The 26,708-nt window shown below is 47.7% G+C and overlaps 1 protein-coding gene across 2 annotated transcripts; it reads left to right on the plus strand.

The window, feature by feature from the left end:
- The first annotated feature begins 668 nt into the window (after positions 1–668).
- On the plus strand, positions 669–25,890 carry ATF6B (activating transcription factor 6 beta). Of its 2 annotated transcripts, none has more exons than XM_040404764.1 (17): positions 669–724; positions 1,172–1,256; positions 3,627–3,712; positions 3,796–3,871; positions 4,138–4,220; positions 6,498–6,627; positions 11,385–11,558; positions 17,478–17,611; positions 18,006–18,191; positions 18,293–18,384; positions 18,705–18,863; positions 20,472–20,579; positions 21,919–22,006; positions 22,165–22,238; positions 23,381–23,492; positions 23,582–23,666; positions 23,747–25,890. In XM_040404764.1, exons 2-17 carry the CDS (start codon positions 1,181–1,183, stop codon positions 23,953–23,955), a joined length of 1,872 nt encoding a protein of 623 aa, XP_040260698.1. In that variant the 5' UTR covers positions 669–724; positions 1,172–1,180; the 3' UTR covers positions 23,956–25,890. The 2 variants fall into 2 exon arrangements, with proteins under 2 accessions (XP_040260698.1, XP_040260697.1); XM_040404763.1 differs by lacking the exon at positions 669–724 and adding an exon at positions 747–1,062 and having other exon boundaries at positions 1,122–1,256.
- The last annotated feature ends 818 nt before the right edge of the window (positions 25,891–26,708 follow it).

Here is a 26,708-nt window from a genome sequence, read left to right on the forward strand (position 1 = left end):
CAGGGGGTATATACCGCAGTATACAGCTCTGTACACACAGTATATGAGATGTGTTACAGTACAGGGGGTATATACCGCAGTATACAGCTCTGTACACACAGTATATGAGATGTGTTACAGTACAGGGGGTATATACCGCAGTATACAGCTCTGTACACACAGTATATGAGATGTGTTACAGTACAGGGGGTATATACTGCAGTATACAGCTCTGTACACACAGTATATGAGATGTGTTATAGTACAGGGGGTATATACCGCAGTATATGGCTCTGTACACACTATATTCACTCCTGAACGCGTATTGCATAGTAAACCTCTGCGCCCTGCAAACGGTAATTACCTAACAGAATAAAACTACCACTCCCGACACCACCTGCTTCACACTACTGCGCATGCGTTGAACAGCAAAGCATCACGGGTCGCCTGTCAAACGATGACTCTTCCTTCTTGACCAATCAGAGATGGCAACCGGAATGTTCCCTTTGAGCCACTCCCCTTCTGCATCTCATTGGCTTAGCCGCGCGACACTCAACCCCACCTAAGCATTTCATTGGCTAGCATCCCTTCTCCTTCTTCCTCTATTGATTTACGGTGACTACCTGAAGGAGGCGGGATTCCCTCTGATTGGTTGAAGCCGCACCGCCGCGAGCAGTGATTGGCGGAGGCCTTTGTGAGTGACCTGATCCTCGCGGACGGTGCCCGCAGCTTCTTCCTGGCTTCGGTAAATACTGGATATTTAATGATATCAATTGTAAAGCTTTCCGTCGGTTCGCGTTACCGCGCTGCCCTCTCCTTCCTACCTCACTTGCATCACTCTAGCAAAGGGTGACGTCATAACGCGGATTTTCTGGCGACGTGACGTAACCCTCTTAGTACATCAGGCTCCGAGGGTCGCTCTCTTCTTGGCAGATGTTTTAGCCTTGGGCTACCAAACTGTTTATACCCTTTAAGACCTGTTGCATTAGTATTGATACCCTGCAGTCCCCTCACCCTCCATTCCTCTGCCATGTTGGATTTCCATTGACTTCTATGCATCCTATTACCAGATATCGATGTCTTCTCCATAAAAAAAATGCAGGAATTGAACCATTTTGCTTAAATTTCTCCCTGGGCTGCAGCGGGAGGATCCGTTCACCCGCCATTCTCAGACCTGCGCTCTTTCCCACAGGTGGTCACCATGGCGACGGAGCTGCTGCTCAACGACCTGGACACCAAGTTCTGTGCGGACAACCTGCTGACCAGCGAGGACTGGGGTATGTGCGCTGTACACCATGTCAGTGGGACCAACGTTCAACGCCGCGTTCTTTTGGTCACATGATCGTAGGAGGCGAAAACGTAATGCACACGGAGTAACTTCCGTTTTTTTAGTTTTTTTTTTGCGGACCCATTGAAATAAATGGTTCTGCAAACAAGAACGGACACGGAAAGAAAATACGTTTGTGCATGAGCCCTAAAGGTGGTGCTGGACTTTATGGGTGGTCCTATCTAAACGCCACAGACCCCCGTACCCCCTGATCAGCGCTGTGCCCGGTGATCAGCCGGTAACGTGATTCTGGTAATATATTTGAGAATGGCTTATAGGGCACTTCCCTAATTTCATGTTAGGGCTCTTTCACACTTGCGTTCTTTTCTTCCGGCATAGAGTTCCGTCGTCGGGGCTCTATGCCGGAAGAATCCTGATCAGTTTTATCCTAATGCATTCTGAATGGAGAGAAATCCGTTCAGGATGCATCAGGATGTCTTCAGTTCCGGAACGGAACGTTTTTTGGCCGGAGAAAATACCGCAGCATGCTGCGCTTTTTGCTCCGGCCAAAAATCCTGAAGACTTGCCGCAAGGCCGGATCCGGAATTAATGCCCATTGAAAGGCATTGATCCGGATCCGGCCTTAAGCTAAACATCGTTTCGGCGCATTGCCGGATCCGACGTTTAGCTTTTTCTGAATGGTTACCATGGCTGCCGGGACGCTAAAGTCCTGGCAGCCATGGTAAAGTGTAGCGGGGAGCGGGGGAGCAGTGTACTTACCGTCTGTGCGGCTCCAGAGTGACGTCAGGGCGCCCCAAGCGCATGGATCACGTGATCACATGATCACATGGACACGTCATCCATGCGCATGGGGCGCTCTGATGTCATTCTGGAGCGCCCCGGGAGCCGCACGGACTGTAAGTATACTGCTCCCCCGCTCCTACTATGGCAACCAGGACTTTAATAGCGTCCTGGCTGCCATAGTAACACTGAAAACATTTTGAAGACGGTTTTGTCTTCAAATGCTTTCAGTACACTTGCGTTTTCCGGATCCGGCGTGTAATTCCGGCAAGTGGAGTACACGCCGGATCCGGACAACGCAAGTGTGAAAGAGGCTTTAAAGTGGGCCTCGTCAGTAGCCGCTTCCTGTTTGCCCTATTGGTGCACGTGGACCCCCGGACACCCCCCCCCCCCCCCCTCTGTAGCAGTAGAAATTCTGTTCATGTCATGCTGTACTAAGCCGGGGCGGCCATACTCCAAGATGGGACAAACCCTTTAAATTCCTCTTAATCCCTCCAATATGGCCCTCGCATTGCACTCACGAAGGAAACCCTTCCCTATGAGAGTGCACAGAGGCGTTCTCCCATTGCTTCATGGGCGGGAGCGTGGTGCCTCATGGAGGTGCCACCTTATGCCTCTGCCAACCGACGTGTTTACTGCTGCTTCAGGGGATTGCAAAACCCGCTGCTAATCCAGATGGCGGTACGTTGGTCCTGGGACAAGGAAGTGGCAGCAGATACCATCTGGAAGGACTGGAGTGTGCAAAGCAGTGAAGCCATAGGTTGGGTGTCGCTGAAAGGGTTAATCCATGCAGGTCTGTGCATGAACCCGAAAATCAGGAGCTGTGTCTGCAGGCAGCATCAATGCCCATGTCATTATACAGAGGGTGTGTACATTTTTGCAACCGTTTTTCCTGTTGCTCCAGTGCAGACAAGACGACGACAAGCAGAGCAGCTTTTGCAAATCGTCCTGTTAGAAATTTGCTGCCGTTTTCCGTCTACAGTTCCGAGGCAGAGCTACGTGTCTCCATAGTTACAGACTACAAAAAAACCTTGTGTAGTCTGATCCTCCTCCTCCCCCCCCCCCCTCCGTTACTGTCTATAGGTCATCAAGAAGAGGGCGGAAGGGAGGGACACCTGACTGTAGGATCAGACTACACAGGGTCTATTTGTAGTCTGTAACCATGGAGACACATAGGTCTGCCTTTGAGCTGTATACATAGAATGGCTGGAATATATATATATATATATATATATATATATATATATATATATATATATTTGCTGCATTGTTACTTTAATTAATATATATATATATAGGAGCAAAACAAATGGTTGCAGAAATGCAGCTGTTGCAAAACTACAACTCCTAGCATTCACTCCTGCTCAACTGATGGGAGTTGTAGTTTCACAACGGCCTGAATGCTGAAGGTTGCTGACCCATGCAGTAACAGAAAATGCTGACATGGCGCGGAATTTGATAATTAGTGGGACCACAGTGTGGACCGTCTCTAGTGGCGGTGCCTCGTAGTGTTGGATAATTCTAGACTGTCATGGTGGACGCCGACTCTGACCTGATGGATCTGTCCGTTCTATCTCAGATACAGGCCTGTACAGTTACCCAGATGTGGCAGACGACTATGGCGACCTCTTTCCCTCCGGCTTCGGGTCTTATCCACTGCACTTGGTAAGTGACCCCCCCATGTAGTTTTGGTGCTCTCGCCCCGATCCCTCTTCTCTGTCTATGTCACTTCTCGTCTGTCCACACAGTATGACAGCCAGATGGACATCGAGTCTTGTTCGGCGTCCTCTTCTCTGGATGAGATCCACAGCGTCAACCTGTCAGGTGCGTAGATGCCTGTATGCCATCGATGAGTCACGTTCTTCAGCCATATAGAGATTGCGGTTGTTTTGGAGAAGTTTTTTTTTAACGAGGCCATTTTGCTCATCGTGGTGTGATCCTGGAGTCGTGCAGACATGGCGGAAAATCCTCTTCTGTGAGATATCTGACCATGTATGATGGGCCTGTCTGCATGGTCGTCTGCCTCTGCCCCTCCATAGACCCCACTTCTGGTGGATCGTCCTGTAAATAAGTTACTTCTTTCATTCCAGATCTCTTAGTTAAGACCGAGCCGGTGTCTCCTTTCTCTTCATCGTCTTGTGATTCCTCCTCTTCCTGTGATGGTCTCTACGCAGTGAGTAAATTAGGAAAGCGTCATCTTTCTGTAGTGATGTTCTGTATATTAGACGGGCAGCTGATCGCTAAGAGCGTTCTTTATGAATCATCTGGCAGTCTAAAGCCCCTTTCACACGGGCGAGATTTCCGCGTTGGTGCAATGCGTGAGGTGAACGCATTGCACCCGCACTGATTCCGGACCCATTCATTTCTATGGGGCTGTGCACATGAGCGGTGATTTTCACGCATCACTTGTGCGTTGCCTGAAAATCGCAGCATGCTCCTCTTTGTGCGTTTTCCACGCAACGCAGGCCCCATAGATGTGAATGGCGCTGCGTGAAAATCGCAAGCAAGTGCGGATGCGGTGCAATTTTCATGCACGGTTGCTAGGAGATGATCGGGAAGGGGACCCGATCATTATTATTTTCCCTTATAACATGGTTATAAGGGAAAATAATGGCATTCTGAATACAGAATGCTTAGTACAATAGGGCTGGAGGGGTTAAAAAAAATAAAAAATTATTTAACTCGCCTTAATCCACTTGTTCGCGCAGCCCGGCATCTCTTCTGTCTTCTTTTTTGCTGTGTGCAGGAAAAGGACCTGTGGTGACGTCACTGCGCTCATCACATGGTCTGTCACATGATCCATCACCATAGTATCATCATGAGCACAGTGACGTCCTCAAAGGTCCTATTCCTCAAAGAAGAAGACAGAAGAGATGCCGGCTGCGCGAACAAGTGGATTAAGGTTTTTAACCCCTCCAGCGCTATTGTACTATGACTTCTGTATTCAGCATGCTATTTTTTTCCCTTATAACCATGTTATAAGGGGAAATAATACAATCTACACAACCTTGAACCCAAACCCGAACTTCTGTGAAGAAGTCCGGGTACCAAACATGACGATTTTTCTCATGCGCGTGCAAAACGCATTACAATGTTTTGCAGTCGCGCGGAAGAATCGCGCATTTTCCCGCATCTTATCCGGGCCAAAAACATGACGCCCGTGTGAAAGAGGCCTAATACTGGCATCGGGCAATTAAAAATCACAATGGTGTCTACGCTGTGTAATAGCGATATGCCGCTAGCACACTGCTGCCCTGCATGGGGACGACTGATGGCATAGCGATCGCTCCTCCCCATGCTATGAAGGACATCGCTGCATGTAATAGCAGCTTCTCCGCTAGGGGGGGGGGGGGGGGGGGGGGGGGAGGGGGCAATACACCCTTTATTCAAAACCCTTGTCTTCCAGAGAGATAAGCATCTCAAAGGGTGTCTATACACTGCTTATCTCACCTCTATGTACACTTTTGGGGGCAGTTTTTTAATGATTGCATTTTAAAAAATTGGTCTTTTTTTCAGTAGTAAAGGGATTATCCGGGAAATAATATTAATGAGCTATACACAGGATAGGTCATTAGTATCACTTGGGCAGGGGTCTGTGTCCTGGAACATCTGTGGTGCTCAGTGGCGCTCTTTTGGGCGCAGAGCGTTTACCAAGCACAGTGCCGTATATCGTATAGCGGCTATGCCCTAAATGTTTTGAATGGGACTCAGCTGCATCTAGTCTATGTGACCGATGGACCGTGACATCACATGGCCTAGGAAGAGGCAGTAGCACTCGCGGAGTGCCTGGCCTTTTCTAACAGATGATCAGCAGTGGTTTGGCCCCCTGGATCTCATATTGATGACCTATCCTGGTGATAGGTCATCAATATTAATTCCCAGGTAGCCCCTTTAAGCTTCAGTCTATCTGCAGACTGTCACTTTCTGCGTTACAATGAGTCCCGTCATGTTGCTGTTCTGACAGCATTATATCTGAATTCCTGACAGCTCATAAAGACTTATTAGCTAATAGCTAGGCCCTTGTCACTTCTGCCACTGGTCACATGGCCTTTTGCAGTTCAGTCCCATTCAAGTGAATGCGATTGCGCTGCATTACCAAGCACGGCCTCTATACACTGTATGGGGCTGTGTCTGGTAGAGCATGAAGAGGCCACGGCACCCTCAAACAGCATACTGGCGGGGTGTCTGGAGTCGGACCCACATTGATCTGGTACCAAGAATAGGTAATCAATATTTACTTCATAAAAAAAGCCCTTTAAATCCACATATGTGCTTCGATGAATGAAACATGTCTGACTATGGGGAAGCTGAGGCTTTAAGGTGTCCAATCCAGACCTGCAGTGTCATCTCTGTTGACCAGCTTCACCCACACGGAGACATCTCATATTTCTGTGTCAGTTCAGCTTCAAAGTTTAATGCTCCACGCCTTGTCTATCTGCCCGATGTATAGCCATCTCTAGGAGACTCTGGGACGTCTGTGAAGGTTGAGCTGCCACCATCGCCACCTTGTACAAGCCTGGACCCTTCACCTGCTCCGTGCAGCGCTCTGCACATAACCCTCCTTCCAGTGTCCACTACAGGTGCGTGTGTCCTCTCCAGAACTGCCCAGACCAGTCTAGTATCTGCATCCTGCTCGGATTACAGCTCCGAGTGCTTCCATTCATCCCTCCATCCTGTCTATTGTGCCTGTGAGAAGCCCAGTGATGTACCTTCAATGGAGGCAGATCCTGCAGGCGCTGTGGGGCCCAGGTGGAGGGGCCCCCGGCGCTGGACTCTTTCTTCTTTCTCTCTACAAGAAAACTCTGCTTTTTCATGCAGACCCCGCTAGGGGGGAGCTCGTTGCAAGGAGAGAACTTCAGCTTCCATTCCAGTAATGGCTGTATATTAAGCTACTTTCACTCTGGCGTTTCTGGGTCCGCCTGTGAGATCCGTTTGAGGGCTCTCACAAGCGGCCCAAAATGGATCAGTTCAGCCCCAATGCATTCTGAATGGATAAGGATCCGCTCAGAATGCATCAGTTTGGCTCCGTTCCGCCTCCATTCCGCTTGCAGCGTTTTGGTGTCCGCTTGACGATGCGGAGCCAAACGGATCCGTCCTGACTTACAATGTAAGTCAATGGGGACGGATCCGTTTTCACTGACACAATATGATGCAATTGAAAACGGATCCATCCTGACTTTTAATGTAAGTCAGGACGGATCCGTTTTGACTTAGATTTTTTTTTTAATAGAATAATGCAAACGGATCCGTTCTGAACGGATACAAGCGTTTGCATTATCGGTGCAGATCTGTCTGTGCAGATACAAGACTGATCCGCACCGACCGCAGGTGTGAAAGTAGACTAAATTCCTATGCACTGAGCTCCTCCTAGTGGTAGCAGACAGCTTTGTAATAGAAGCAAAGCAGATTTATTTAAGGGGGTCTTTCACCAAATATGACCAGTACAGACCACTCAGATCAGGTTCTCCATTACTTTCCCCAGATTACTATGGTACCTTTCATATTGCTGTCCATCGCCGATTTGCTCCAAAAAACACTTTTATACCATATGGTAATTAGGTTCTGAAGGTGCCCAGGGGCGGCGTTCATGCGGCCGGTGCCCACGCCCCTCTGCGCTTTGCTTATCAAACCCCTCGTCTTTCACCCCTCTGGCCCACCCTTGTTTAATCTGATTACCTCCTCTCCGTCTGAAATCCTGCGCCCTCGCCGCGCCACACATTTCCTGCATGTGCGCACTGCATTGCCCATTATGGGCAGAGGAACAGGGACTTTCAATGCGCATGCGCCAGCCTGCGCAGCCTGATCCGATTCAGACGGAGAGGAGGGGGTAATCAGATTAAACAAGGGCGGGCCAGAGGGGTGAAAGAGGAGGGGTTTGGTAAGCAAAGCGCAGAGGGGCCTGGGCACCGGCCGCATGAACGCCGCCCCTGGGCACCTTCAGAACCTAATTACCATCGGCGATAGACAGCAATATGAAAGGTACCATAGTAATCTGGGGAAAGTAATGGAGGACCTGATCTGAGTGGTCTGTACTGGTCATATTTGGTAATCGGTCACCAGTTTGATGCTGCCAGCTCCAGCACATGCCAATGAGTCCTCACATCTCTGCCCGCCCACCTGCCTCTGGCAGCTTTTTTCCATATGAATAGCAGCAGGTGGGCAGAGAGAGCATGGAGCTCATGAATATGGGGACTCGTTCGGCATTCGAGCAGTTCAGTACAAGATTATGGCAGAACAGAGTCAGATGTGGTGACCCAGCATTTTGCGAAGAGGATCTGTCCACTACTTCATGTTGCGCTTAGTTAAGACCCCATAAAACTGGTGACCGATTCCCTTTAATGAATTTTTGCCAGTTGTCTGGGGGAATACACTGAGAAATTCGGTGGTCAGGATGAGCGCAATATTTATGAAGCACCACTTCTACTTTTTCCAAAATCGACGTCAGATTTTATTTTTTAAAATTTCTTCTGCATTAATAAAATTAACTTTGTCAGAAATCTGGGGCGTTGCCTGGTAGGGATTGTCACATGTACTGGGAGACTGGGTGTGGCAGGGGGGGCCACACTGAGTATTGCTATGGGGCCCTATGATATCTGAAGCCCATTCACAGACTACAGGTTGCTTTACATACAAACCTGTTCTCCATAGCTAATGACACCTAAAGGGGATGGTCCACAAAAAGCATTTATCACCTATAAACGGGATAGGTGATCGCTGGGGGTCTAGATGCGGTTGGCGCTCTCCGTCAGTCCCTTAGACATTGAATGAAGTGCCACTGAGCATGTGTGACCACTGCTGTGTATTCAGATGTACCTCTGTGCTCATGATCGCTAGGGATCCCAGTAGTCATACATTTCCAGTGGATAGGTGATCATTTTTGTAGTTTGACATCCCGTTTAGGGGCCATTCACACGTCCGTAGTGTCTTGCGGATCCGCAATACACCAGGCCGGCGCCCCCATAGAACTGCCTATTTTGGTCCGCAATTGCAGACAAGAATAGGCCATGTTCTATTTTTTTAGGGAGCCGCGGCCCGGAAGTTCAGGGCCGCGCTCCGGAAATGCGGATGCGGACAGCACACTGTGTGCTGTCCGCATCTCTTCCGGCCCCATAGAGAATGAATGGGTCCAGATTCGTTCCGCAACAGTGCGGAACGAATCCAGACCCATTCTACGGACGTGTGAATGGACACTTAAAGATGGTTTTTCCACCATAGGTAGTGATTGCAGAGACCGCTAGGATACACCGCCCCCTCCTGATCAGTAGAGGTCCGACCCGCAGAATGAATGAAGGAGCTGAAGCACTAAATAAGCCTTGTGTATACGGTCTCCAGTTTCATCTGTTAGTGTGCATGTATATGGGGAGTCAAGAGTAATACAGTCCTGATCAAAAGTTTAAGACCACTTGAAAAATGGCAAAAAATCCTTTTTTACATTGTTGGATCTTAACAAGGTTCCAAGTAGAGCTTCAACATGCAACAAGAAGAAATGAGAGTGAGACAAAACATTTTTTGAGCATTCAATTAATTGAAAATAAGGATTAAACTGAAACAGGCTGTTTTTCAGCTGATCCAAATTTTAGGACCACATGCCTTTAAAAGGCCAAATCTGTGCAAAGATGTGGATTCATTGTCATTTTCTGTCAGGTAGTCACACGTTGTGATGGCAAAGGCAAAAAAACTCTCCCTTTTTGAACGTGGTCGGGTTGTTGAACTGCATAAGCAGGGTCTCTCACAGCCGCCATCACTGCTGAGGTGGGACGCAGTAAGACAGTCATTTGGAATTTCTTAAATGATCCTGAGGGTTATGGAACAAAAAAAGTCAAGTGGAAGACCCAAAAAAATGTCATCAGCTCTGAGCCGGAGGATCCAATTGGCTGTCCGTCAAGACACTGGACGATCCTCGACCCAGATTAAGGCCCTTACTGGTGCTGAGTGCAGCCCCATAACCATCAGACGGCATCTGAGACTGAAGGGCTTCAAAAACAAAAAACGTCTTCAAAGACCTCGTCTCCTTGAACGCCACAGAACTGCTCGTTTGGACTTTGCAAGAGAGCACCAAACATGGGACATTCAAAGGTGGAAGAAAGGTTTATTCTCTGATAAGAAAAAATGTAACCTTGATGGTCCTGATGGTTTCCAACGTTACTGGCATGACAAGCAGATCCCACCGGAGATGTTTTCTACGCGCCACAGTGGAGGGGACGCCATAATGGTCTGGGGGGCTTTTTCTTGCAGTAGAACAATGGAGCTTCAGGAAGTGCAGGGGCGTCAAATGGCCGCTGGCTATGTCCAGATGTTGCAGAGAGCATTCCTCATGACTGAGGGCCCTCATCTGTGTGGTAACGACTGGGTTTTTCAACAGGACAACGCTACAGTACACAATGCCCGCAGGACAAGGGACTTCTTCCAGGAGAATAACATCACTCTTTTGGCCCATCCTGCGTGTTCCCCTGATCTAAATCCAATTGAGAACCTTTGGGGATGGATGGCAAGGAAAGTTTACAAAAATGGACAACAGTTCCAGACAGTAGATGGCCTTCGTGCGGCCGTCTTCACCACTTGGAGAAATGTTCCCACTCACCTCATGGAAACGCTTGCATCAAGCATGCCGAAACAATAACGGCGGAGCTACTCATTACTGAGCTCATGTTTGGAAGTTGGATTTCTGTTTTGGGGGGGTTTATTTTTAATTTTTTGGAGGTGTGCTCCTAAACTTTTGATCAGCTGAAAAACAGCCTGTTTCAGTTTATTCGTTGTTTTCATTACATTGAATGCTCAAAAAATGTTTTGTCTCACTCCCATTTCTTCTTGTTGCATGTTGAAGCTCTACTTGGAACCTTGTTAAGATCCAGCCATGCTACATAGGATTTTTTTTTTACATTTTTTTCAAGTGGTCTTAAACTTTTGATCAGGACTGTACCTGTTGGCTGATGAAACACCTACTGCTATGTATTTTGCAAAACCGGAAGTGCAAGCTACAGAGAAAGTGTCTAAAGATTTGTGCCTCTTCTGTGTTGTAGCTAACTCCAGTACTGATATAGTGATGATGGTGACGATGCATGGATGTGAGGTTGGTGACAGTGCAGTGCTGGGTTAGTAAAGGATAACTGTGATGCTGCAGTGCTGTAATGAAGGTGACGATGGCGACTATGCAGGGATGAGATGTTGGTGATGATGGTACAGTGGGATGGAAGGATGACAGTAATGCTGCAGTGATGATGATAACAGTGCAGTGATGACAGTGCCTTGATGATGATGCAGTGATTACAGTAGATTTGACTGCTAACTATATTCTTGTTCCCATATTCACATTGCGGCTTGTCATTCTGTCTTGCAGTCCCGCCTGGATGTCTAACCAAGTCTAACAGTGTTGTATCTAAGAAACCGGCCTTACAGCCAAGACCTACACCAGGGACCAAACCACCTGCAGCCCCCAGCAGCACCCGACATGCCATTATCCTGCACCCAGTGACCAGTGCGCCTCCTCCTCCCATTGTGCCAACTCTCACAGGTGAGTCTCATTGTAGGGAGACCTCTCCAGGACTATTGTGATGCCGGAGCACTGGGGCTTGTTACTAAAGGGAACTGAGATGTGGTGTTTGGTGGAGTTCCGACATCAGAGAGCGAAGGTGTCCTCTCTAGGGGTAGTCACATCTGCCGAGTGGAGATTACATTCGCTTTATAACATTACATTTCTCTTGCAGCAAAGTGACCGTTTTCTCCCACAAAAATGAAATGCCTTTCTACATCCTGTGAATTAAACCATAGAGGTCCGAGATGCAACAACCTCTTTAAGGCTTGAGTTAGAGTATCAAAATAACTTGGATTTTCCTATATATGCCACACAGGAGTTATAAGAGCTGGTGATATGTGTGTGTATGTATATTTATATATACACCATATTTTTCGCCCTATAAGACGCACCGACCCATAAGACGCACCTAGGTTTTAGAGGAGGAAAATAAGAAAAAAATAATAATTAACTTACCTCTCCTGCTCTTGACACCGCTGCTTCCTGGTCTTCATGCCACGCGCTATGTTGTGACCTGACGCCGCACAGCGTGAGGTCACAGAGTGTCGACATCCTCGTGCTGTGCGCAGTTACAGCGCAACCAGGGGCAGAGGAAGACCAGGAGGTTGTGAGTACAGAGCTCGGGGAGCGCTTCATTCATCTCTTCCTGGTCCTACTGTACTAATGAGTATTTGCCCCATCCAATGCACTGAGAATTTCCCCCCGACTTTTGGGGGAAGGTGCGTCTTATAGGGCGAAAAATACAGCAGTTCAGAGATGCGCTGAGCACTATACCAACAAACTGTTGCATTTGCATTGTGTTTGCAATACCTGTCAAGCATCACCATTAGATCAGCCACCCCACTGTATGGTGAAAAATGGCCATTGCAAAGGAGCTTACAAGTAAAATTTGCCCCTAAAATAGAGAAATCGGCTCTAAACCCTTAACGTTTTGGAGAAAAGGCCATCACTCTTTCTGATTGGCATGAGTCCGCCACCACACAACCCCAATGGTCAGCTGTTCTTTAGTAGCCCCGGTGCCGGAACTTGGCGCCAGAACTATAGAGCTCTGTTCACCTGAGCTGATTACTGCAGTGTTGCTGCCGTTCACTTCAAGGGTAGCAGCGCAGCAGCAACCTTCTCGGTCCACTGCACAACAGACGGAGCTGTGTAGTTCTGGCGCTGAGTTCTGGTAGTTCTGCAGAACAGCTGATCGGCGGGAGTGTAGGGTATTGGACCCGCACTCATCAGGTGATGGCCTATGACACTAAAGGGGTATTCCAGGACAAAATAGTCTCATGTCTATTAAAGGGGTTGTCCGGTTTCCAATATTAATGACGAATCCTAAGGATAGGTCATCAATATCAGATCGTCGGGGTCCGACTCCCAGCACCCCCACGATCAGCTGTTTGATGAGCTGTCATCGCCACCGCTTACCTGCACGCCGTCGACGTTGCAGTGGCCCTGCGATGTATGGTAATGACAGCTGCTTCCTCCATTCAAGTGGATGGGGCTGAGCTGCAATACGTGCACAGCCGCTATACAATGTACGGCTCTGTGCTTGGTGAGCTGAGAGAATGCCGCAGTGCCCACCGGATCACCATGGCGTCTTCAAACGGCTGATCGTGGCGGTGCTGGGTGTCAGACCCCGCTGATCAGGTATCGTTTACTTGTCCTGATCATAGGTAATCATTATTGTACTGTCTGAGAAAGGGTGCTGACTGGCTAACCTGCTTATTCACACAGCTATACGTCCTCGTGTGCTTTACTACTTTCACAATAAAGTGTATTTACAGGAGATGCCAGCAGGGGGCGACCTGTCATCAGCAGCACGCTCTCCCCGAACTCCTCTTGTTGTTTATTGCTCCTGTTTGGGGTCCCTGCGCTGCTCCTGGGTAGCGGGTGCATGAAGTCCTGGCGGAGGCAGCGATCTCGTGCTTCTTGTGCGGAGGTCCCTGCCCAGTGCACTGCATTCCAGCTACTAACACCCCCACTGTGTGCGGATCTGGTCTCTATAGGATGAGTTCATTGCTGGCAGGACATCGTTATGTCTTACTACCAAGACACTTACTTCACGGATAGGCGGCTCCAGCCGCGTGTTTGTTTCCCTGCTGCTCCGGACAGGACCTGCCGCTCAGCTTCGTGTAATATTTAGTGTTCTAGTGAGGGGTGGGCTGCATCACTTGACATTTATTTACATGTGACAGCCATACGGGGTGGGGGATGGGATCAATGAGGAGCCTGAAGACACTGCATAGAGTCAAATATTTATTAAAGGGAAACTCCACCTTTTACAATACATCCAACACCACAGCGCCGTTCTCTGTGTAGTGGTCGTTCTTGGGTACTGCAGTTCAGCTTCCGTTCATTTGAATAGAGCTGTGATGGAGTTCTGTGCGGGGACGGTGCCCGGGCCCCGTAGTGCAGGGAACTACCATAGAGGGGATACAGTGCTACTCCAGTGATGTGGCTCCCTCTGGATTGGTAGTGGTCCCTTTCCAGTCATAAAGTTACAGCATGTCCTAGCGATGTGCCATCACTTTATTAGATAGTGTACCGCCGATACTGTCCGTGGAAGGCCACGTGGCTCCTGACAGCGTCAGTATTATGCCGCAGCGTCTGTCAGAATTTCTTCACTGCAGAAATATTTTATAGTCCTGTCCACCTGTCCTCAGTTTCTCCTCTTCTCCATGACCATCCCATCTGTCCTCAGTTACTCCTCTTCTCCATGACCATCCCATCTGTCCTCAGTTACTCCTCTTCTCCATGGCCATCCCATCTGTCCTCAGTTACTCCTCTTCTCCATGGCCATCCCATCTGTCCTCAGTTACTCCTCTTCTCCATGACCATCCCATCTGTCCTCAGTTACTCCTCTTCTCCATGACCATCCCATCTGTCCTCAGTTACTCATCCCATCTATCCCACACATTATGAGCCACGTTATCAGGTTCCACCCGTCCATCAGGCATTATGATGGACGGCCATAGTGGAGGATGGCATAAACAAAGCAAATGGACTTTAGAGCTGATATTTTGGGGTGAGGCTGTTAAAGAGGACCTCTCCCCTCTACTGACATGTCTGATTTAGTAAGTATGTGCCTTCCTCATGTAATAACAGTTCTGGAGGCATCTATTCCTATGCCTCTGTGTTGTGCCATTCCTCTGTTACCGCTTCTAGAAATCATGAATGAATTTCTGTCCGTTTGCAATTAAGGTGTCCCGATGGCTGTCCCCAACTGGGCGCGTGTCCCTGCACTGTCTGACACCATCCAATCAGTGCTGCCAGTGTCAGACTGTCCACCAGGTCTCGGTTGCTCAGCCCCTTGTAGAAGTTGCCCCCCAGGCCCGGTGTCATCCGTGAGGTTGATCAGAGTGCCGTCACCCGGTCCTGCCCTCGCTGTGGCAGTAGATTTTTCTAGTCCTTGCAGGCAGCCCGTGTCCTGATTCGTCCCATGCTCTGTGGTCTCTTTGGAATCCACTTCTTTGCATCAGTATCTATTCCTGCGTTAATTATGTGCGACATCTCGTGGCGGATTGTCAGCTCTGAGTGCGCACATGTCACGTGCTGGATGGGCCAGGGATCCGCTGCGTGTGCCCAGATGTTCCTGTTTATCACATTACAGTGGTTCGGACTCTTTCGCTGCCTGTGTTCAGTGTTACGGCCCTTCCTTGTGTCTCCCGGGCGCCTCCTCGTTATTTCCTTTTATTATTATTATTATTATTACTTCCTGCCCCAAACAATCAGATAACCCGACCTCGTGTTCTGACTTGTCTCCTAAATCTGCTCCCCCACCCACGGTTTCTGTAATCCCTTAATAACCTCCAAGGCTTGTGTCACATCCTTGCTCCCCTTCCAGACTCCTCACCTGCTTGCCGTAATTCATCGCTCCTCTAGTTCCTAGGCTGATTCATGGCTGTTTTTATTAAATGCTTGTGTTTTCCATGAAATAGCTATTTTGGATCATCTTTTCTTCGAAGTCAGCATTGTGCTGTTCCTCAGTTATTTCTCCTAGAAATGTGTGGATTACTTTAAGACTGGGGTTTTTCCCCTTGTCAGAGGGGCATGCCCCTTCACAGTCTGGCGCTGTCCAATCACTGTGTAGGAGAATGCCTTACTGACAAAGCGAATGGTAATGCCCAGTCAGCAGCTTGTTCATACATTTCCAAGAAGAATAACAGTGGAACAGGACCATACAGAGTACACAGGGCTAGAAGAGCCGACAGATCCTCTATACTACACCGCACAGCAGAGCTGACAGATCCTCTATACTACACCGCACAGCAGAGCTGACAGATCCTCTATACTACACCGCACAGGAGAGCTGACAGATCCTCTATACTACACCGCACAGGAGAGCTGACAGATCCTCTATACTACACCGCACAGGAGAGCTGACAGATCCTCTATACTACACCACACAGGAGAGCCGACAGATCCTCTATACTACACCACACAGGAGAGCTGACAGATCCTCTATACTACACCACACAGGAGAACTGACAGATCCTCTATACTACACCACACAGGAGAGCTGACAGATCCTCTATACTACACCACACAGGAGAGCCGACAGATCCTCTATACTACACCACACAGGAGAGCTGACAGATCCCCTATACTACACCACACAGGAGAGCTGACAGATCCTCTATACTACACCACACAGGAGAGCTGACAGATCCTCTATACTACACCACACAGCAGAGCTGACAGATCCTCTATACTACACCGCACAGCAGAGCTGACAGATCCTCTATACTACACCGCACAGCAGAGCTGACAGATCCTCTATACTACACCACACAGCAGAGCCGACAGATCCTTGTTATGCCTTATACATTGAAAACCGAGCTGATTTAGCATTTAGTTGTCATTGAGTTGAGTCTCTACCTAGCTTTCCCAGTAACAGATAACTTAAAGATGGCTAAACAGAAGTTTCAACCATTTAAGAGGAGGGTGACTGCCATGCCTGTATTTCTAGACTCTTGAGTTTAGGGTTAATGTTCTTTTATGTTTGAAGGTACTTGTGAACAGCTTTGATCCTAAGAGTACTTTCACACTAGCGTTTTTATTTTCCGGCATAGAGTTCCGTCCTAGGGGCTCAATACCGGAAAAGTACTGATCAGTTTTATCCCCATGCATTCTGAATGGAGAGTAATCCGTTCAGGATGTCTTCAGTTCAGTCTTTTTTTTACTTTTCAGGACGGAAATAATCCCAGCGCATGCTGCGGTTTAATATCAGGCCAAAAAACTGAACACTTGCCTGAATGCCGGGTCCGGCATTTTTTCCATAGGAATGTATTCGTGCCGGATCCAGCATTCAAATTGCCGCATTGACGCATGTGCAGACCTTTAAAAATGTGAAGAAAATAAATACCGGATCTGTTTTGCCTGATGACACCGGAAAAACGGATCTGGTATTGCAATGCATTTTTCTGACTGATCAGTCTGAAAAATGCCTGATCAGTCCGAAAAAATGACATGCGTTTGCATCCAGTTTGCCTGATCGGAACTGCCTGCCGGAATCGAACAACGCAAGTGTGAAAGTACCCTAAGTCCTCCCTATGCTGTAGATGTCGCCTCACTGGTTCCAGCGCTTTCACTAACTGGTCAGACAGGTCACAGACCGCTGCCCCTCCATTGCCATCACCAGATGACATTGTGAGAGCTCAGATGACAGTTCTACATCTACAACTAAGCTGTCACATATCTAGCAGGGGGTGAAGCAAAGCAGCTTCCTGTTACCAAGGGATATAAGCAGAATTATGAAGGCAGCTCTGCAGCATGGAAACAGAATTCTTCTTGTTGAACGGAAATTTAAGTTATGAATTGTTCTTTCTTGACCCGAGATGAACTGAAAGGCTTCACTATATTATTTTGCCCATCTGCCTGTAACTATATTCTCCATTGCCTCTCTAGCCTCCCCGTCCATAATGGTGTCTCAACTTCTGACAGTGCAGAGTGGAGGAACTGTTACATCTCCTGTTAAACATGAAGCCAAGACCATTGTGCCTGCCCCAACGACTGGCAAAAGCAGACATACGGAGGTGGATGTGAGTCCTGGGGGGTGATAACAGTGACGCATAGTAAATTAATCTAAATGTAAACCCCAAATTTTTGTTACCTTAAATTAAAATTCTGTACTCAGTACTTTTTATACATTTTATACCCCTCTATGAGGGTCCAAATGCTGCTTTTCTGATAAGAAGCTTCATACCCCTTGCTTTCACGCAGCCATACATTTTACATGATTAAACTTTCAACTGCCTGCAGCCACCACTAGAGGGAGCCTATGGTATACAGATCTGTACATCTCCTTACAGGCTGCATCTTTGGGATCTGACTGGTCCTTACGGACATCTGCTTTACTTTTCTTTCTTGCTAGTTTTTCTGCATCTCTCCCATAGACAGATTTCCTTTGCAGTGATCCACCATCTCTTCTTTTAGCCAAAACTCTTAAAGAGACAGCAGCGCATGATCAAAAACCGGGAATCCGCTTGTCAGTCGCGGAGGAAGAAAAAGGAATATGTCCAGGGTCTGGAGGCAAGACTGCAGGAAATGGAGAGACAGCTAGAGATGGCTCGTCGAGAGAACAGAGAGCTAAGGGAAACTGTGCAGCATCTAATGAGGGAGGTGAGAAGAGACGATGAGATGTCAGGACTCAGGAGGGGGGTCATTGCTGCTCGGCTCCTTTATTAATATGAGTATCTTCTTTCCACTTGTCGTCCTGACAGAACTCATCATACCGCACCTCCACCAGCAGCCGGAAGGTCGTCTGCGTCATGGTTGTTCTACTGTTCATTGCATTCAATTATGGGCCGACAAGGTGAGCTAGCAACCCCTGAACAAGCAGGTCCCTCGTTTACAGTACATGGCACTAGGAGGTTGTTAGGACCCTTTGCATTTACAGAGCAGTTTTAGGGTCACAACCTCCCCAGAAGCCATTGACCTGTATTGTAATAGGATTCCAACAATCTGGCATCCCATGGACTAAGCACAGCGCTGGATGTTTGGATGCAAACAGGAGTTCCAACATATTACGCATCTGGATTACTGGGAGGCAGATTATTTTAGGAATTTACTTTATTATGCTGTTTTTATAATGGTCAAAGGGTCTTTTATTGAGATTCTGTCTTTATCGATTAGTGTGACCCACAACAATATGCAAGAAGAGACAATTAGGAGTCCAGAGGTTTCGTACAGTGGCCGTCACCTGCTGACCTTCAGTAATAAAAGTGATTCGCCTGAACCCCCGGCACTGCGGTTCTATGCGCCACATCCTGCCAGACGCAGAAGCCCTTTCAGGTAAGAACCAATGAGGAACACCGGAGAAAGATCTAACGTTATGGACGACTACCTGTTGCTTCGTACAAAGCTCCTGATCCTGGGACATCCACCCATCATACATTGATTTACCTTTACAAGCTATGGATGCTGTCGCACTGACTCTTTTTCATTTGTAGCCCCTGTAGATGGACAGTGATGGCCAGTTCGCCGTGTTCGCCAGCAAACACATGCGATTTGCCATCTTAACTCACAAGTCCGGCGATGCACAGTTAAGTCCTTGCCTGTGCGCGAGCCGGTCTGACATGAAATGCGGTCTCCCGGAGCAGGCAGTTCTGAGAACAGCCAGATGAAGGCCCCCGGTGAACTGGCCATCACAGTAGATGGAAACACTTTTTTTTTATTTTTTAATAATTCAAAAATGCCGCTGTGCATCCGTCTGTTTTTGGGGCGCTATATGCTACTTCGTACCATCAGTACAGGGAGGAGGAGACCTGTCGTTTCCTCGGTGGATGTCTCCCTGGCTGTGACGCAATCCAATCGTAGCGGACCATGTCCCAGCCAGGGAGAAGGTGAGCTGTACTCGTGAGATTTGGTAAATCAGAACAGGCTATGTAAGTGAGTATAGTACCTGCTGTACTTTAGTAGTTTTAAAAATTTCCTACAAATTTGTTTCTGCCGAGTGTGTAATGCCGTCACCTAGCTGAATATTCTGCTGCATCCCATGTAGATCAGACGGTACATTGGTCCTGGCTGTGTCAGCTTTCTGTGCTCTTACCCTCCATTTAACCAGTGTTAGAAAGAGCAGCTGGGAGGGGGAGGAAGTTCTTCACATAGATTGTAGATAGGGAGGACAGCATAGACTGCAGGGTGATGTGTTCAATTACATCAGCTGTGTATTAGTGTAAGGCCCCATTCACACGTCCGCAATTTCGTTCCTCATTTTGCGGAACGGAATTGCAGACCCATTCATTTCTATGGGGCCGCACGATGTGCTGCCCGGATCCGGAATTGCGGACCTCCCAAAAAAATAGAACATGTCCTATTCTTGTCCGCAATTGCGGACAAGAATAGGCATATTCTATTAGTGCCAGCGATGTGCGGTCCGCAAAATGTGGAACGCACATTGCCGGTGTCTGTGTTTTGCGGATGCGTGGATCCGCAAAACACGCTACGGATGTGTGAATGGAGCCTAAGGAAAAGACAGACCACCCAGGGCAAACTCTGATGGAGGAGGGAAATCGCATACTCCTCAGAATCAGTTAATGATTTATAAGTGAGAGGAGATCCCTCATGAGCTGTAGAAAGACTTATATTTGTGCTGATACATGAGAGCTAGTGAAGACAGCAGCATCCTGGACACACACATCCTGCATTACTGGAAGGGACACATCCACATGAGAAAAGTCCGACACTAGGAACAGGTTGTAAACTGAATGTCAAGGAGTCTGAGAATGAATGAAAGAAGATTGTAGCCTGAAACAGAGTGCAACTGTTGTAGCTGACGGTAACCACTAACCGATATGTGAAATCATTTTATCCATGTCAGAGGTGTCCAGAACCTTTAATGTTAAAAAGTAAAGACCTCCTTTATGGACAGTTTTAGATATTTCTGCTGTTCTTTTTCAGTAACTCAACTGGGTCACTGGCAAACGTGAAGCACTTAATGGTTCATGACCTGGATCAGCTCTTCCTCACCTCCGATTGCAGACACTTCAACCGCACGGAGTCACTCCGGTAGGTGCCCTTTGGCTTCACTTATGACTTGTGTAGAAGACAACTTTATATAGGTTTCTCTTATTACATCTCTGAACAACTCTCAGACACTGACATGGAGGAGCATTGGGGCTGTATGCCGTGGCTGAAACCTGGGGCTTCTGTAGAGGTCACGATAGAGCGCCATGATTCTGCGTATGTTCACTGTACACCCCCCACTAAGTTCAAGGGCTCAGTAGTCCAAGTGCTGTGGGGGAGATTTTCTGAGCAGCTCACTAATACATGAGCGCAAAAACGTACCACATGTGGAAATGGGAGGCTCGGTGCCGAGCCAGAACCATGCTTGGACCACAGCCAGCTTGGTACCGTTATACGCTCGCCAGGCGAGAGGACCTTGTTAATGCAAATATTTTCAATATCCTAAAGTTAGGATAACATCATTGTCTGTAGGTGCCTCAAGAAAAACTTGAGGAGAGTTACCGGCCGGGAGAAGACAAAATGCGCACACACGTGAATGGTGTTCAATAGAGTCTCCTGACTCCCGCGTCTCAGGATGGTTTATTTGTATCAGCAAAGCCTGGGTTTACCCCTTTTACAGTTAAATTTACTGTTCAACATTTTACCATATGTGTCATGAGAATGGGATGTCTTGGCAGAGTCCAAGCTGTGTACAGAGAAAGACCTAAAGAGGTCTATATTTAAAATAAGGTCACTTGTCCAAAACTGCTGACAGCAGCAAAACTTGTGTTCAGACATCTTCAAAATCGATCAAAATTAATTTACTTTCACAACCATCACTGATCTATTGGCAGACCGACCCTGCTCTGTTGACCCTCTGAGAAGCCCCTTATGATCTATTGCACCTTTTTTCTTTTTAGAGGACCACCCCTCATCCGTTAGCCCTCTTTGAGAGGACCACACATATTCTGTTGACCTTCTTTTAGAATACCACATTGATCTATTCTCCCTCTTCGTTAAAAAGACTACCACTGATGTATTGGCCCCTTTCTCTGAGAAGATCACCCATGATCTATTGTCCCTCTTCTTTGAGAGGACCACCCCTCCTCTTGTCTCTCTTCTTTCAGAGGACCACCCGCATCTGTTGGCTCTTTTCTCCGACCACCCCTCAACTAGTTTCCCTCTTCTTTGATAAGACCGACCTCATCTTTTGACCCTTTTCTTTGAGAGGACCTCTTCTCTGATAGGACCACCCTTAGCTATTGGCCCTTTTCTGTGAGAGTGCCGCCTCTTAAGAAGTCCATTTTGCCAGTTATTTTTGGTGGTTGTCATGCATAGTTTTCTGTTACTTGACAAGAATTTCATCGGATGATTTTCATAACCTTCTTCTCCTCGTTAACAGATTAGTGGACGAGCTCAGTCTGTGGGTTCGCAGGCATCAAAACGAGAGGAAGACCGGAAAGCAGGTCCCGAAAAAACGCAAAATAAAGGTGCGGACACGAGCAAATACCTGATTGTGTTCCAGCCATATCCCAGTGACTTGTCTTTTTTGCTTGTTTGTTTCAGTTCTAATTGTGGCATATGTTGTTGCCATATAGATTATCAGTGATTGTACCGGTGGATCATATGTTGTGCTTTTTTTCACCAGAAGCCTCTGATCAGGAGCAACGTGGCCTTCTCGGATCTGGTACCGGCGCACACGTCCAGGCTCCAGCCTCACAGGTCCTCCACAGCTCCGCACTGTCCTCCTCATTCATCTGACATTGTCTCTGTCACTCTCAGTATACACATTGGGATAGTTTTAGGGTCCTCTTAGGGCTGTTTCACACGAGCGGATGCCGTGCGTGACATCCGCTCCGTGAATGACAGCCAAGACCCGATGCAGACTGCAGAAGCATTATCAGTCATGTTAATGCTCCGTGCTTCTGCAGTCTGCATCGGGTCTTGGCTGTTATTCACGGAGCGGATGTCACGCACGGCATCCGCTCGTGTGAAACAGCCCTACAAGGGCCAATGCCAGGCTAATGAGCACCGATTAATGACATGTAGATTGATCTGCACTCAATTAAAGTGACTTTCATACAACGCAGTCATTAGGATCAGGTTCCCTGTTTACACGGGGCGATGTGCTGCCGCAAAACCAAGAATTTAAGGGATGAAACGTGATCCCCCGACAAGCGAGTGTTTCCCTTGTTCATGGAGTGATTGGTGATACTTTTACTTGGGACAATGATGGGATACGAGCATTCGTACGAACGTTCATTCCCAGTAACTGGCCCGATCCTCGGCACATGTGGCAGGCCGTATCTGTGTCCTCTCCCCAGTCCATCGTGCACTCGCCTCTCCCGCTTTATCTCCCTGACTGCTGCAGTCACGCCTGTCTGGCTGTCCGCTCTGTTACACCCTATGTCCTAATATATTGCATACCTTTCTGATTCCTCACAAATACCGTGTAACAGCCTTCAGATTTAGTAAAAGGGATTCCTTATGTAGGACCTCGAGTGTTAGCCGAGCAGAGAAGAATTATTAAGAGACCCCTTCTCTCTCCCACTGATTCTCTCTCTCCCACTAATTCTCTCTCTCTCTCTCTTTTGTCCGTTTTCTTTTGTTCTGTCTCTATATTCATTCATTCTCGCACTATATCGTTCTTGCTCTCATTCTCCCTCCCAATCTCGCTCCTCCTTCTTTCTCTTGTTTTTTTTTTTTTTATCTCAAATTTTTTTTCCTCATGTTTTTCAGTCTCTTCCTTTCTTTTTTTCTGTTTTTTTTTTCTTCCATGTTTTAGTTTTTGTTTTTACATTTTCTCTCTTTTTGTTTTTCCTCACTCTCTCTCTCTTGTTTTTTTTTCTCTCTCGCCCTCACAGATTGCAGAATTCTCCGTTGCAGCTGTACGGTCCCAAGGAGCCCAGCGATCACTTTCTAATGGACGCCATTGAACGCCGTGAAGACACGTTCTACGTGGTCTCCTTCCGCAGGGTCAGTGCTGCGATGCATACGGTGGCGGGACACGCCGCCCTCTTACCCCGGGGTCGCACACACTCTCACTCCCAGTCTCTGTCTTTCAGGATCACCTGCTCCTTCCAGCAATAAGTCACAATAAAACATCCCGTCCTAAGATGTCCCTGGTGATGCCGGCCATGTCCGTTAATGGTGAGTAATGTCATGTCTTCTCCTGAGGCCGTCGCCTCAGGGCTTCAGTACTTGATGGCCTGTCCCTTCTACCTTTACAGACAGCGTATACAATAGCACGCAGGGGTACGAGACCATGATGCAGATAGACTGCGAGGTGATGGACACCAGGGTCATCCAGATCAAGTCCTCCACCGTCCCCCCCTCACTGCGAACGCCCCGGAATCCCCCTCCACAGCAAGGGACAGCAAGTGGCAACCAGTCCCTGTATCTACAGGGCCAAAACTCAATGGAGGATGGTCAGGACTGAGGCGGCAGTGCGAGGAATTAGCCTTTTTATACTGTAAATATGCGTGTGTGTATATAAGAAGACGTATAGGCAGAAGTGTAAGTAATTATATAAATATATATATATATATCTCCTATAGTAAGGGAGGATGCCTGTAGGCTTTATACCAGTGGGATGCAATCTGTGGCTCTCCGGCTGCTGCAGAACTACAACTCCTAGCATGCCCTAACAGCCAGCCTTTGTCAAGGCATGCTGGGACTTTTTGTTTTGCAACAGCCGGAGAGGCAAAGGTTGCAGACCACTGCTTTATACCAATATCCAAGCATCTCTTGGATCATCATTGGCTATAAACGGCAGCTGTACAGTAAAGCCTCATTCTCAAATGAATTTTTTAAAGGGATATTCCAAGAAAAACTCATGAAGCCTAGTACAGGGAGCAGGGCATGACACAAGGACTCTCTCTCTGTGTGAATCCCTTTGTCATGCTTCGCCCCCTTACACCCTGCAAATGTGTCATTTTAGCCCGGACTATTCCTTTAATGGTGGTACTGTGTATTTTTGTGTTCTTTAACCACATGAAGCTAAAGGGAATATTGAAGACAAATGCACTTTTTTATTTTTATAATTTTTTTTATTGTTATTGAATTTAACATAATTTCCCCACATAAAAGAAAAAATCAATTTCACTAAAATAAAGAGAATTTTGTGTGCGGTGTCTCCAAACCTGCTTTTATGTGGACAGACCCCCCCCCCCCCCCCATCACATGGTACAGCCCATAGCTATCCATGGACAGAATATGGCGCTGGGTAACGGAACAAGGAAGCGTCATGTAGCCCAAGCCCCACCCACCACAATTTCACGTGACTCCGCCGCATGTCATGTGACCCACTGTTCTCTGTACCATGTAAACCTGTGAAAGAGCAGGTGTCAGGGGACCCCTGGGCTGCGTAACGCGGCAAGAGACGTGACCCAACGCCTTGCTTCCTCCACAGTGCTGCAGAACACCCATCTATGGGTTATACCAGGGATGCCCAACCTGCGGCGCACCAGTGGTTTTAAAACTTGGACAGCCTTCAGCTATCGGGCCATGCTGGGAGTTGCAGTTTTGCAACAGCTGGAGGGTTGCAGTTTGAGCATCCCCTGGGTTCTACCATTATGCAGCGCAGAGAGGGGTCTGAGCTGCTCACATAACAGCAGGTTTGTGGCCACTATTGTTCATGTAGATACATTCTGACCTTTTTATGTATTAATATTTAATAACTGAAGTGAAAAAAAATACTCTAAATACCTTAAAATAGCTGTCCCCCCCCCAACTGACCTCATGTGGTGGTGACATCATCAGTCGCAGCTGGTGGTCACCACACCATGGTTCTGCCATCCAGATCTAATCCTGGAAGGAAACTCTGTCACTGTGTTTTTTTTTTTTGGGGGGGGGTGGAATATTGGCCTCGAGCGGGCAAACATGAAGGAGAACGTATTGTGGGAATCAATGGGAAAACTCCAGCATCTGATCAAAGACCCTTTAAAACTGACAGGAAACGACATGGACATAGGAATGCCTACGCGTTTCAGGACTAACCGTAATGACCCTCACTGAAGGCGTAAAATCATACAAAAAACCAAATCAATTTAAAGTTACAAATGACCAATGGTTGTTCACTACTGAATCACATGACACAGGAATAGTCGTACTTGTACGATACCAAAACGAAACCATTGCACCTGCATCATTGACCCATCTGGGTTATCGAATGGAGGATTCCCCTTTTTTGTGTTTTAGATGCTGGTCTCCTTGTACATATGTGTGCGTTTTCTGTGTGTGCGGGTAGACTTTCCGTCTGTATATATGGGTGGACTTTATTTATATTGCATTGTGTGTACATATAAATAAAAGTTAAAGCAGAACCCCACTCCAAACCAGGGAGCCAGCCTATGCCTGCAGTTACAGGAGTTGTGCAGAATTAGAAAAACATGCATTTTTCAAAAAAAAAACTGTCCATAGGTTGTATGCGGTTATCGCAGCTCCCTTCACATAAAAGGGTTTTCCGAGATCTTTTTACCGATGACCTGTCCTCTGGATAGGTCATCAGTATCTGATCGGTGGGGGTCCGACACCCGGGATCAGCTGTTTCAGAAGGCAGTGGCGCTCGCAGTAGCCCCGCGGCCTTCTCGTAGCTTTTTCTAGGCCACGCTCATTGGTCACATGGCCTAGGCGCAGCTCAGCCCCATGTAAGTGAATGGAGCTGAGCTGCAATGCCAAGCACAGCCACTATTAAATGGATGGCGCTGTGCTTAGTGAGCAGAGAGAAGGCCGCAGGGCCGCTACAGTGAGCGCCGGTGCCTACCTGATCGTAGGTGTGAGATCCCCACCAATCAGATGCTCATAAGAGGATAGGTCATCAATAAAAAAAAAAATCTCCATAAGACCCCTTTAAATGGTGCATGGCTGCAATACCACACACAACCTGTGGACAAGCATGGCGCTATTTCTGGAAGTTGGCAGCCATGTTTTTCTAATCCTGGACAACCCCTTCAGGGTGCATTCACACGACCGTAAGTGTTTGCATTCTGCATTTTACGGACCGCAAAATGGCCGGCGCTACATAGAGATGCCTATTCTTGTCTGTGGTTGCAGACAAGAATAGGACATGCACTATATTTTTTGGCAGGGCCGCGGAACGGAACAACGGATGCGGACCGCACACAGTGTGCAGTCTGCATCTCTTGCGCCCCCCCATTGAAGTGAATGGGTCCGCAAAATTGCGGAACAGAT

This window comes from Bufo bufo, chromosome 8, assembly GCF_905171765.1.
Source record: "Bufo bufo chromosome 8, aBufBuf1.1, whole genome shotgun sequence".
NCBI classification, from domain to species: Eukaryota; Metazoa; Chordata; class Amphibia; order Anura; family Bufonidae; genus Bufo; species Bufo bufo.

Coding starts and splice junctions, on each gene's coding strand:
- ATF6B (XM_040404763.1), top strand. Junction 4,221..6,497: donor CCTGTGATGGTCTCTACGCA/GTGAGTAAATTA, acceptor CCCGATGTATAG/CCATCTCTAGGAGACTCTGG. Junction 17,612..18,005: donor GCAGACATACGGAGGTGGAT/GTGAGTCCTGGG, acceptor CTCTTCTTTTAG/CCAAAACTCTTAAAGAGACA.